The sequence below is a fragment of the Zosterops lateralis genome (genome assembly GCF_965231275.1).
Source record: "Zosterops lateralis genome assembly, chromosome: 9".
NCBI lineage: Eukaryota > Metazoa > Chordata > Aves > Passeriformes > Zosteropidae > Zosterops > Zosterops lateralis.
This window is the reverse complement of record NC_139769.1, coordinates 31226700-31238801: the sequence shown is the minus strand read 5'-3', so window position 1 is coordinate 31238801 and position 12102 is coordinate 31226700. Positions and strand designations below refer to the sequence as shown.

At 39.3% G+C, this 12102-nt stretch overlaps 1 protein-coding gene across 1 annotated transcript in view; it reads right to left on the bottom strand.

Moving 5' to 3' along the window:
- LOC310912739 (regulator of G-protein signaling 13-like) overlaps positions 1–1606 on the bottom strand; it is a gene marked incomplete at both ends in the record, with an annotated part of 40997 nt that extends 39391 nt beyond the window's left edge. Inside the window, 1 exon segment of the mRNA XM_083867525.1 lies at positions 1570–1606. Coding sequence (XP_083723651.1) covers positions 1570–1606 — 37 coding nt within the window.
- Between the last annotated feature and the right edge of the window lie 10496 nt (positions 1607–12102).

Sequence of the window (12102 nt, the reverse complement as noted above, 5' to 3'; positions counted from 1 at the left end):
AAATTTAGAATATATTGATGTTTGTATTTAGTGGCAAAGTCTTTGGGGCACAAGATCTTATTGTAATATTTAAAGACCTTTAACTTTTAACTTGACTTATCATCTGAGAGCTGAATATAAGCTCCAAGCATAAGGTAAATAATGAGAGGTTAATGCAATCTTAGTTGGAAGAGACTTCCATCTCTCACCAGTTGTTTACAATCCAGCGTGACACATTATTACTAATCTACACAGCCCTTGCAAGTGGCTAAAATCAGATTTTACTTCCATGTTTGCTATTCTTCAGTAGTAAGTTCATAAGCTTGTAGGAGTCTCCTGCCTGATTCTGGGAAAGAGCATGGAAGTAGTGAGGTGAGAAACTAAACAATTTAAGGAAAAACAAATGTTTGTGGGCAGTAGCTCCATTTAAGTGTGCATAGCTCCATTTACACTAACTGATTTTCAAGCATTGTAGTTATAGGACAGCAATGCAGGTAACTTGGAAAAAAATCCTGATGCTTATGTTAGTAAAAGAAAGGACAGGGGATGTATTCCAGTGGGTGCTTTCCATTATGCATCAGCCAAATTTGGAGTAAGATCCCCTCTCATTGAGTATTTGTTTTTCATGGCAGCTATAATTTTGTCAACAGCTACTTAGTATCACTGGGCTTTTAAAAATTTAAATTAAAATCAAAATTGGCTTTAATATGAGTGCTGCGTGATGCTTTATAGATTTCTGCTGTAGAACAGCCATTACCTGCTCTGTGGCTTTTTAAATTGGTAATGATTTAAAATTTATTTATAGCTTGACACAATTCCCTCTTTCTCTGAAAGAGTACATGGTGTGACTAGGTGATTATTTTCTCAGGCTTCCCTGATCAGTCTGACATAGTGAAAGAAATACAGAGTAAAAGAAATGCTACCACTGTTGAACTGTGATGTCAGTAACTCTCTAGTTACTCTTGCCACTAAAAGATTTTTTTTTGTCCTTCTTGTGAGCTATTAGCCTTCTCTTTGGAAGAACTCATGAAGCATGTGGTTATAGGGAGTGAGAATCTCTAGTTCTTTGAATGACTTTTTTTCTCTTTATAAGCTACTTCTGAGTCATATTTGCTGTTCCTGATGCAGATAATTTTTCACCTCTCTCAGCAATAGCACTTGTACAGAACGAGTGACAATCGCATCTGTCTCACTGAACATCATCAGCCATCTTATTTCCGTTTCTGATTATTTGTCTTTAGCATTCCATTTCTGATTATTTGTCTTTAGCATTAATCTGTGAAGCAGAAAGAACCCTGCCTGATCGGGCAGCTGACACAGAGAAAAAATTTTATACCTTTTACTTTCCTTTAAAAATCAGAAAAATAAGAAGGGCAGTAAGGGAATAGGCGACTATGATTTGTATTAATGCCTCTTTAATAGCCATTGTGCTGTTAGTAAATGTCTTGCTGCACTAATTTGCAACATGATTGGATTTGCTGACGTACATATATTACACTGAAAAAAATTCCTCCAAAAATAACTAAAGATTTATAGCTGGGACTCAAAAATTTAAATTGCAGTGTCCTGTGGGGGCTATTTTTCACTTACCATACACCCTCTGCTGTGAGTGGCTCCTCTCCACCATGGTGCAGAAATCCTCATGCAGTAGTTGGAAACAGTGTCTGGATTTCTGCCCCTGACTTCACCAAAATGGCAGTTTCAGGGGTCATCAGGTGCTCCTCAGTATTTCTGTGGAGGATGTGTCTCAATAAATCAGTTCTGTGTCTGATCTGGTACCAGCTGATGGCATTTTGTGTGGAAGCACTGCCCCACCCCAATGGGACACGTCCCACAAATTCCTGGCAGTGCTTGGCCCCCACAGTGCCTGCAGGGACCTGAGCACTTGCAGGAGCCACTTGGCCATGTCTCTTACACACCACATGAATATTCAGCACTTGCCAGCAGCCTGAATTCTTTTAAAAGATGGACCCAAAATATCCAGCTTTCTGATTCCTCTCAGGCCCAAATCTGGACCTAATCCAGGCGTGAGTTTGGGCCTATGCCTGTGTAACATTGAAGGTATGGGATGTGTCAGTGTATGTCCATGTGCTGTTGAGGAAGGGGCTGCAGGCAGGTGCTTGGCTGGGGCAGCTGTGAAGGTGTTGCCCTCTTTTGCACGATCTTTAGCTTACAATGAAAACCTCCACTGTGAATTTTGAGGGGTTTGTTTCTCCTCCTCCGCTGCATGGACTGCAGAACATAAGATTCTTACCCTTACTTACTTAGAACTGATACCATTTTCTTCTGCTCTGAATATCTTGCAAAGCCAACAAGTATTTGGACTCATTCTCCTAAACATGGAAAATATGTGAGTTTTGAATCTGCTGTGCTGACATCTGGCTTTCTTAAATAAAAACCTATAATTTATACATGTAGCAGTGCAGTCAGTTGTAACAGTATTCTTATTTTGTACATCTGATCTTTGAGTCATTTCTGAAGCATTTGACAAAAAATATATTTTGTAACATATGAGAACTTAAAAAAACCCCAAAACCAAATTACCAGGCAATTCCAGTGGAAGTCTCTTGGGGAAGAATAGAAATGTTAATAATTTTCCCTCTTTGCTTCTCCAATTATGAAAGGAGATTGAAGGTTGAATGAAAGCAGAGTGAAACTAGAAGTCTTTTTTTCCCTGAAAGCTCAGGGTTATTATAATAAGTTAGTTGAGGCTGTATTATTTTCATACACTAAAAGCTAGTTCTTGATTATCACAGCTTATTTTATACAGTTTTTATAAACGTCGTGCAACTTTAATTGGTTAATAGCTTTCTTGCCAATTACTCTATTAGTTAATAAAAGGTATTCTACATCAAATCTCTCTATTTCTGGATTGTTTACATATTTTCTTTACTTAGTTTCATAAAACAAATCCCTTTTTATTACAGGTGTATTTGTTTTTCAACCAAGGAATAAGTTATTATACTTACGAATTTTCATACCAAGATTGTTTTCACATAGGAACTTATAAATTACTTAGAAGAAGTAACAGGCTAACTTTAGCAATTTAGCAGAGCAGGTCTGATATTATAAGACCTTTATTTTATAATTCTTTTACCTGTCACAGCACAGGATGACCAGGATCAGAGATCTGAGCTTGATGTAAACTGGACAATGCTGAGTAAGTTGTTAAATGTCTGAGATTAACGTTGATATTTGTCCAGCATGTATCTCAAAGTCAATAGAAGTTATATAAAACTTGCCTTTATATAGCTATGATAACCATAAGAGAAGGTGTAGTATATTAGGATGAGGCAGTTAAAAATGTTTGTCTACAAACGACAAAATTTTAAAAATTTCTTGTGACATGGGGTATGTTTAGTGCTTCTCCTCTGGCTTTCAAGCAATGCCAAATGCTGAGTTTACATTGGATTGTAAGTTTGTATAGACCTTCCTGAAATCAAAATAGCCTTATTTATTTAAACTTGGAATTTCTCTCAGATTTGGGGTTGACTGGCACATATTATTCCTATGACCAATTTTTTCCTTCCAACTGAAGCACACAGTAAAACACAGGACAAAGTTTCATCTCTCAGCTTTCTGAAGCTGTGAAATGTTTCCTTTGCCTTCAGTGTTGTTTGCTTTGTTTCCTTGAGGTCTATATTCAATTTTGTATTATATGAGGATCTTACTCAGGACATTTTCTGCAGGGTATTGAAACTTCGTAACTTTGCCCAACTGCTACACTCCAACTCCTGCTCACATTCCCTTCAGCCCTGTGGGACTACCAGTGGCCACTGCCTGCTGCCTGCTTTAGAATTCTCTCGACTATGTTCCCTGCTAGGTCTCTGTGACTTTTGAATCATTCCATTATAATTTAGTCATCTCACCCTCTGCCTAAAACTAACCTTTTAAAACTACACCAAATTCCATATTTAAGATGAAATTATGTATTAAATTGTGGCATATGGTTATTATTTATCAGTTTATTTTAGGCTGTGTTGCCCAATGCCTTCTATTTTGTTTTCATGTTGCAATCATTCATCTTCTATCCACTGAAGTGTAAATGAAATGCAGCCTTTGTGTCTTTTTTGAAACGTGGAGAAATTCATGTAGGTTTCTTACTATACAGAGATGCTCAAGAAATATTAGATGAAGCGATATTAAGTACTCTAGTTCAGCTACTTCTATCTGAATTCAAAGTGTCAATTATTAATTTTTTCTTCAGATGATGGCTGCAAGAAGTGACTTTTGTGTAAGGAAATGTTATTGTTCTGAGGAGGCATTTTAATTTAAGTTAGAAGCTTTAAACTTGTTGAACACACATTTTCCAAGCATACACATCCAGGTTTTATGGTTCTCTCTTTTTAAGTCAGACTCAGTTCTTAATAGACCATGGAACAGTGCATGCTGATTTTATCTTTACCAGTGCTGATTTGGACCATCTTTCCACTGAGATCATGGAACTCTTCTCACCTGATATTTATGAAGTGTAGTGTACTTTCTCTTTCTTTGTTCTAAGATATTATTGCCACAAGGCCACAAGTTCTTTAAGGTGAAGGAGCCATGTGCTTCCTGCAGTAATCCAACAAAAAGCCACATGGCTACAACTCTTTTGCAGAAGGAATTGCCTGACAGACGATAAATTAATCTGAGTGCTGGAGTTATTCATGTCTGTAAAAGATATAAGAGTATTAATCTTGAAATGACTGTTTAACTGTTTTTATATTTTATATTGGAGAAATACCAGGAAAATACCATGATTTGGTACATCAAAGAACATTATCTATTTACCTTTCAATTTACAACATGCATTTTGATTTTTCAACATCCTTATTCTGTGCCAATGAATTTGTAAACTCCCAAATGTCACAGCTTTTAGTGCATGTCACAGCATAACTTTCAGCAGAGAGAAACTTTGATATAAAAGTTCTGATTGCCCATGTCATATTATTCAGATTATTTTGCACTGACTATTATACAAAATTTTTACATATATAGGGCTAATGCTGGGTACACACCAGAAATATTTCTAACATAAATACCTTTGCAATGCTGAGACCTTTACATGCCAAGAGAAAAAAAAAACAGGTGTTTCCCCACCTATTACACATTTTCCTGATAATATTTCAAAGTGCAAAATCTCATTCTTACAGAAACTTCTTTTGAGTTGTTTCCCTTGATTAAAAAGCTTCATTTAGTACTAGCATTTGCCAGGGTAGCTTTCCAAATTTCTTGACCTGCTTTTTTGTTTTATTTTCTCTTAGTGTGGATGGTCTTAGTACCCACCGTCTGTGCCTATGCTGCTCATACTAGTGTCTGACTCTTCCTTTATACATATCACAGGCAAACAGTGGTCATGGTTTCCATCAGAAAAAGCTCCTTTGGGCTCTGATGCTTCCCTGATGGAGCCTGTTTGCACTGAAATTATCTTGACATCTCTATTGATCAACTGTGATGACATGAAGCTGTACTTTACTTCATTGAAATCTTGCATGTATTGTCCTAGTCCTGTGACTAATATTTTCCATCCCTTTTATCAAAGTTCTATGAAATCTGAAGTCCATGTTGAAATGAGACAAAAAGCTTGACTATCCTTGAGCTGAAACCAACTTTCTTTTTACAGGCAGCATTATGAAGCACTTTGGAGTGTTCTGGGAGAAACTTTTTCTGCTCTGACCCATCAGTGTGCTCCTACCAGGCCAACCCACTACTGCACAGCATCTGAGGAATGTTAAAACTTTTTAAACTTGTGTGAGGTCATTTTTCTTAGAGCTGTTGCCCAGCTTCATTTTCAGTTGAGACACATCTATGTTTCACTCATTCTTCTCTAGCCAAGTAATTGAAAGGAGCCATGCAGTGCAACAGCACTGAAGTTGCTGTTTGTCCGTGAAAGACTGACAATACTGACTGACAAGATTTGGGGTGATGCTGGGGCTTTGGGAGTAAGCACTGGCTCAGCTGCTAGCTGCAAACTAGTCACAGGAGGGGATCTTTCTGGAGGGCTTTCTGTCCTTCCTGGGGTGGTTGTGACTTGAGATCTCTGTGAATTTGCCATTACCTACAAGGCACACAGTGACCCTGTTGGAAGGGAAAGGTTGGTCATGTCCCTGCTCCCTCTGGCAGCCCAGCTTTGTGCTGTGATATTTCTTTCAGTCTTATCTCTCTGCTCTGACTCATCTTCTTTTCCTCCTACAGAGCCTACCAGGCAGAGCATGAACTGTATAGTATTGGAACTTAAATTAAGGTTTGAGCCTCCAACAATGCAATGCAATCATTTATTTTATTGCAGCTCACCCTACTGGTACAGAGGCTTCGTGTATGAAGTATGCATCCCTTTTCCCACTGCTCTGGTCCTGCCGGAGAGGAAATGTGTGTAGTGTGCTCATCTCTAGCAGAACCTGGTGTCAGAGCAAGGAAGCATCATGAGACATTGGCCTGTGTTTAGGGAAGGGCAAATATTGCTATGATCTATTTTCTATTGCTTACTATTTCATTAAGTCTCCTTCTGTATTCATTATAACCTTACACAGTATTTTGGAGTAGTTTGTTCCATTTCTCTAATGGGAATGGGCAGGAGCAAATGAACTTGAATTGATTGTTCAAATAATCACAACAGTGAGAGGTTTCAAGTTTGTCCCATGCCTCCTCATACTTCTAACACTTCATATATGGGCAATTATTTACTAAAGTACCTGAGGGCCAGAACTTGACATGATAAAACATGTCTATAAAGAATCTTATTTGTAGAACTCCTTAAATTTAAACTAAGAAAAGAGCACCTTATTAATAACTGTTGATATAATTAACCCTCTGCCCACCTCCCAGGGAGCTTTGGCTGGCTCAGTCCTTGGGAGGCTTTGGAGGGAAATATACCAGGGACAAGGCAAAAGATAGCAAAAGAGGCTCTCTTCCCGAGACCTTTGTCCAAGGCATTTATTCTTCAAGGAATCCAGGGGGAAAGAGACAGAACAAGGAGAAGCGAGGCATTATGTAGCCTCCTGCTCAGGAAGAAGATAGCTGGACCTCAGCCAATCAGGGAGAAAAAGGAAGGAAGGGTTAAACTATATGGTATGAGGTTCCAGGGGGTCGGGAGGGGAAAAACCATTCCCCAGAGAAATACAACAAACTGTGACTCTGAAAAAGTTACAGAATAAAAACCCCAATTATGTTGATAGTCTCTAGTGATTTGTACCAGAATTTAACTGTTTGATCTACATGGAAAAACCTTATATATGCTTATGCACATTCTTTTCCAAAAGCCTAAATATATAGTATTTTTTACTCTACACCTTGTTTGTATTAAAGGAAAACTCATCTAAAATCTCATTATTAAGATCAGCAATTGTTGGAAAGAGGGAGACTGACTCAACCGATGTTGATCAATCAGGCTCAATTTTATTTGTTTCCTCACTTACATTTATATTCTAAGTAATCACCTCATACATATTGCAAAAGTCAAGCTCCTGATTGGTGGTGACTAAACAATAGCTTACTTCATGCTATATGAGCATATTGCAAAAGCCATATCCCCTTGTAGTATTCAGTTCTTCTTTTCTCATGATCTCAGTTTCTCTCCCTCATTCTGTTGTTTTCTAACAGTTCTGCCAGGAACATGCTGGCCTTGTCCTAGCTTCTAATTACAAGATTAATCTGAGAGCTATTGTGTCCCTTATACTTTAACCATTCCTCAGCCATCTTCACGACAAACAATAATGAACTATTTAGGGTTTGTTTTTTTCTCTCAGCTGATGTTCAGGGGATCACATGTAAGATCATATCTTTGTAAAGTTAAGTTGTGCAATGACTGAGAATCAGTAACCAATGACTTTGTGTTCAAACATATTTTTTCCTGTATTACAGGCATTGAAAAGTACTGTAATATTGCTTACAATTGAACTAAACTCTTCCTGGGGTTTCTCCCTAAGTTTGTTTTTACTATTAAACTGAAGAAAATATATCTGCAAACCTCTCCTGCCTTGTACAGTGCGGGGGATTTAGGTGCAGGATTTGTCGCTAATTTCATGTTTTGTTGTATCTTTGACCATGCTCTGAAGAAAAATTTGAAATTTAATGGGTTGCGAAAACGATTTTACAGTGTGTTTCTCTGCGTCAGCTCTTTCCACTACCATCACTTACAGCTCGATACTCAGAAACTTAACTATCTACTTCCCTTTCCAGAATATTTAAAGTCCATACAAGTGGATAGTTCACTGTTAACCGGGTGTGCTGCTGTGCTGTGAAATGACTCGATTTAAACTACATCCCACCCTTCCTCGTATTGCATACAAATTCCACTAGATGTCATCTGGTGTCACCCTGAAGGATAGTGTTTGAACCGCCGTGTCCATCAGCTCAGCCTGGCCTTGGGAGGGTGGGCGTGGGTGCAGGCTCTGGGTGGGGACACTGCGGTGCCACCTTTACAAATGGTCCACTCTAGGCTGAAAGACTCCTGGTGAGACTCTGACACCTGCACTAACTTCTGATGGGGCTTTTTCCTTTGGATTCCTTGTGCTGCCAGGTATAGGGCACAGAACAGCCCTAGGATCATCAAGGGATGTTCTATACAGGAATCAATTATTGCTTGGTTTATTCAGTGGTCGAGCTGGATGTGCTTTCCAGAAAGAAAATAAGGGAAAGGGAGAAGTATCAAAACTGAGAAAGTGGAGGTATCATATCAGAGCTGCTGAATTTATCAATTGTCACACCTGTTCTTTTTCTAGGGATTAACCCTCAACTGCCAGTTTAGACAATGTATGTTGACCATGTTGATTGCAACCATTTTTTCTTATCATGGAGAATAATTCTCCCAGAGAAATTCTTGCTCAGTCTTCCATTTCCTTTCCTGTACTCACTCCTCTAGCATCAGCTTCCTTAATTTTTTTGTTCTCTTCAGGTTTTTTCCCCTCCCACCCTTATATTAATTATCTCAATGCTGTTATGCTCAGTAAACATCTTGCCCACCTGCATCTGTCCCACAGTAGTGAGTGTGGAAGTACTGTCTGTCTCATTCTGTGTTGCACCCATTCCTTCCATCCACCCACATGCTGCCCTGCCTGCACATTGTTCCCTGTCCCTCTTCAATGCTCCCACATCCTGGCATTTAGGGATGTGGGAACATTGCTTCCTGGGGCTTGCCTGGTGCTTGTGTTCCTGACACAGTGTCCTACAAGAGTGTGTTAAATATGAGCACTGAAGATGTGCCTGCAGATCCAGGCCCAAACACAGGGAGAGCAGTAAAATATTAAGAGGTCTTTGTTAACCTTGGGGAGAGCACAGAGTGGTCCTGCTACTCATCCTCATTGCTGCTTGAGTGTGTTTAGTACAGAAATATGGATCAATGGTCTTGCTTCTCGCTTAGTTTAGCCATAGGTGTTTCCAGAGAAGAGTCTTGTTTCTCTAATCACATCTTACTTGGTTGTTTTGACAAATTCTTTTGGGAACTTTCTTGCTATGTGTTTGAAAATAACCTCATAAAAGGTTAGGTTCTCTGTGCAACAAAATTCTGCTCACAGGGATACAGGGAACAGTGTTCACAGCTTCCTTCTTTACAGTAGGTCAAAACAACCAAATGGTTTTTGTTTCTGGGTAGAAGTTGGCATTGCCTGCTAATAGTCACTGCCTGAAGAATTTGAATAATTTCTATATTCATGGCTTTAGGTTTTATCAATAAGGCTGGAAAAATCTTACATTGACCCATTTCTGTATATTCTAATAACCATTGTCCTGCTGAGTGAGAACAGACTGGCGTATAGATAGCACTTCTGGAAGCCTGACCTCAGTTGTACTCTGTGACCTTTCTGTTCCTTTTTTATTCCTAAAAACTGTGATGTCATTGTATGAGCCTGATGTTCTGTGGCCATCTCAGTAGGAGAAGAAATCATGCCATGAGAAGCTTGGACTAGTTTTTACAGGAACTTCCACCTTACCCCTTCAGTTAAGCTTCCCAGATGTGTGCTGTGGTTTGGATGAAAAGCACTGTGTACCCTGAGCTCACTGTGAGATTCTGCATCCACACTTCCACCAAAGCTTAGCAGTGAACAGGGCTTTTTACAGCCCATACAGGTGTACCTTCCTTTGGAAGATACCAGTTCTTCATCTTATAGTTCAGTGTCAAATTATTGATTATAGTGTGGGCCAAGTCAGAATGTTTGACTGTTAGTCTAGGGATCCCCTTTTCTCCAGATGTTTGTTCCAGCACCTGGAGAGTTCCTGGCTGGAGTTTGAGCTTTGTTTGAACATCCAGAGTGTGTCCAAGGTTTCCTCAGACTGGAGTAAACAACAAGCATGATTGCAAACTCATGGCTGGTAAAATTCTGTTCAATATTGAGTCTCTTCTCTGTATCTAAAGCAGCCTTCTTGACCTTCATGGTTGACAAACCATTTACCACAGTAAATATATTACATACTTTTTCCATAGGTAGTACGGAAATCATGGGTTATTGAATTATTAGTGTTATGCAGAGAGTGTTTATCTTGTTTCATTTTTAAGGTTAGCCCTCTAATAGCAGAAGCCTTCTGGCCACAGTGACTTAAAAAGAACCCCAAAAACCCTTGTGACTCCAACGATCGAGTTTTTAGGCAGCTCTTGGTGCCACTTTAGTACTTCAGCTGTGTCACAGACTTTGAAGAGAAGCATTGCTAATCTGGTCTCTCTGAACACAAGACTAGAGTGGTCCTGAAAGGTTGTCAGAGTCTGTCCAAGGATGTGATATGCCTCACAACTGTCTCCAATGGTTGGAGCCCGGGACCCCGAACTCTGAAGGGAGCCCCTGGCCTGGCTGAGGTGGGACGTTTACCGAGTCTTGGAGGACTGATATGCATCTCCACGAGAACGGAATGCAAGAACAATGGAATTGGTTATGGTGGACTGAACCGAGACTGCTTGTCCTAACTGGTCTGTCCATACCTGGAGAATGTGGTTAGCAGCTTGTTCCTGAGCATCCAACCTCGACATAGGTGTTTCCTGCCTTGGCTCTTTGCCACTCACTTTGGTCCCTGCCTTAACTAACCTATAAAGACTCTGGAGACCCTGCTCACTTTTGTGATCACCCCACTGGAGAAGATCATGTCTATAGGCATCTCTACGCCTCGAGGACTTGTCCCTCCACGTTGGTAGCTATAATCCCCTTCCCCTCTTTCTCTACCTTTCTCACTATTCTCTATTTTCTCTCCCCACTATCGCATTTGTTGGCACTAAATAAAAGTGCATTTTTTTTGTTTAAGTAAACTGAGTTGTCCCCTGCTGTGTCTTTTGCACTCTGAGATCCGTAAAATGAACCATCAGGTTCCCCACATATGTTTGTGGACCCTTACAAAGGTTTACATTTTTTTTTATTTCATGCTCTACTCAAGCTATTTTTAATTTTATTAGTGAAAGGGACCATGTGACAGCAGGTCACCGAACTAGTTTTGATAAGTGCTTTAAGGCTGTGTGGTGCTTGAAGAATTTGAAGGGAAATGCTCAGTAGAATGTAAATGTTGATCGTCTTCGGGGTCTTTCAAGAGGATAATTTCTGAGGATGTTTTGAGAAATGAGAGGAAATGTGTATATTTCCAAAATAGGCACATTGGCTCATGATTGATGTAAACTCCCTTTTAGTGACTAAACCTTTGAGGATTTATCTACCCAAATCAAGCCAGGGGATTACCTTAAGTCCCCTCTGACTTTGTTTCTGAGCATCCAAGACAAGTTTTAATCATCCAATTAATATTAAGAACTTGTTTTAGAATTTCTGCCTCTGTTTCATAACTAAAGATTTCATTTCAAAAAGCTTTATCTGTAGACATTATACACTGATGCAACCAACTCATGTCTATGAATGGAAGATGAGACCATCTAATTTTACCACATTCTACTATCTATTTTTTGTTTTCAAACTCATTTCACAACCATAAAGAAGGTGACGTGAAAAGCCTGCTGCTTCAGAGTGTGGGCAGGGATGGGTGGCGCTGAGGAGTCTGTGGTGGTGAATTTGAACTGTTCATCACTATCTCAGCTTTAATTTCCTTCCTGTTTCACTGTTCATAATAATGCAATGTTTCCATGGGTGGCCAGTTCAATATATGGGAGAGACTTATACTATGTTATACCATATTTTTATTTAGGATAATATTAAAATTATCTGGTTTGGGTAATTAAGT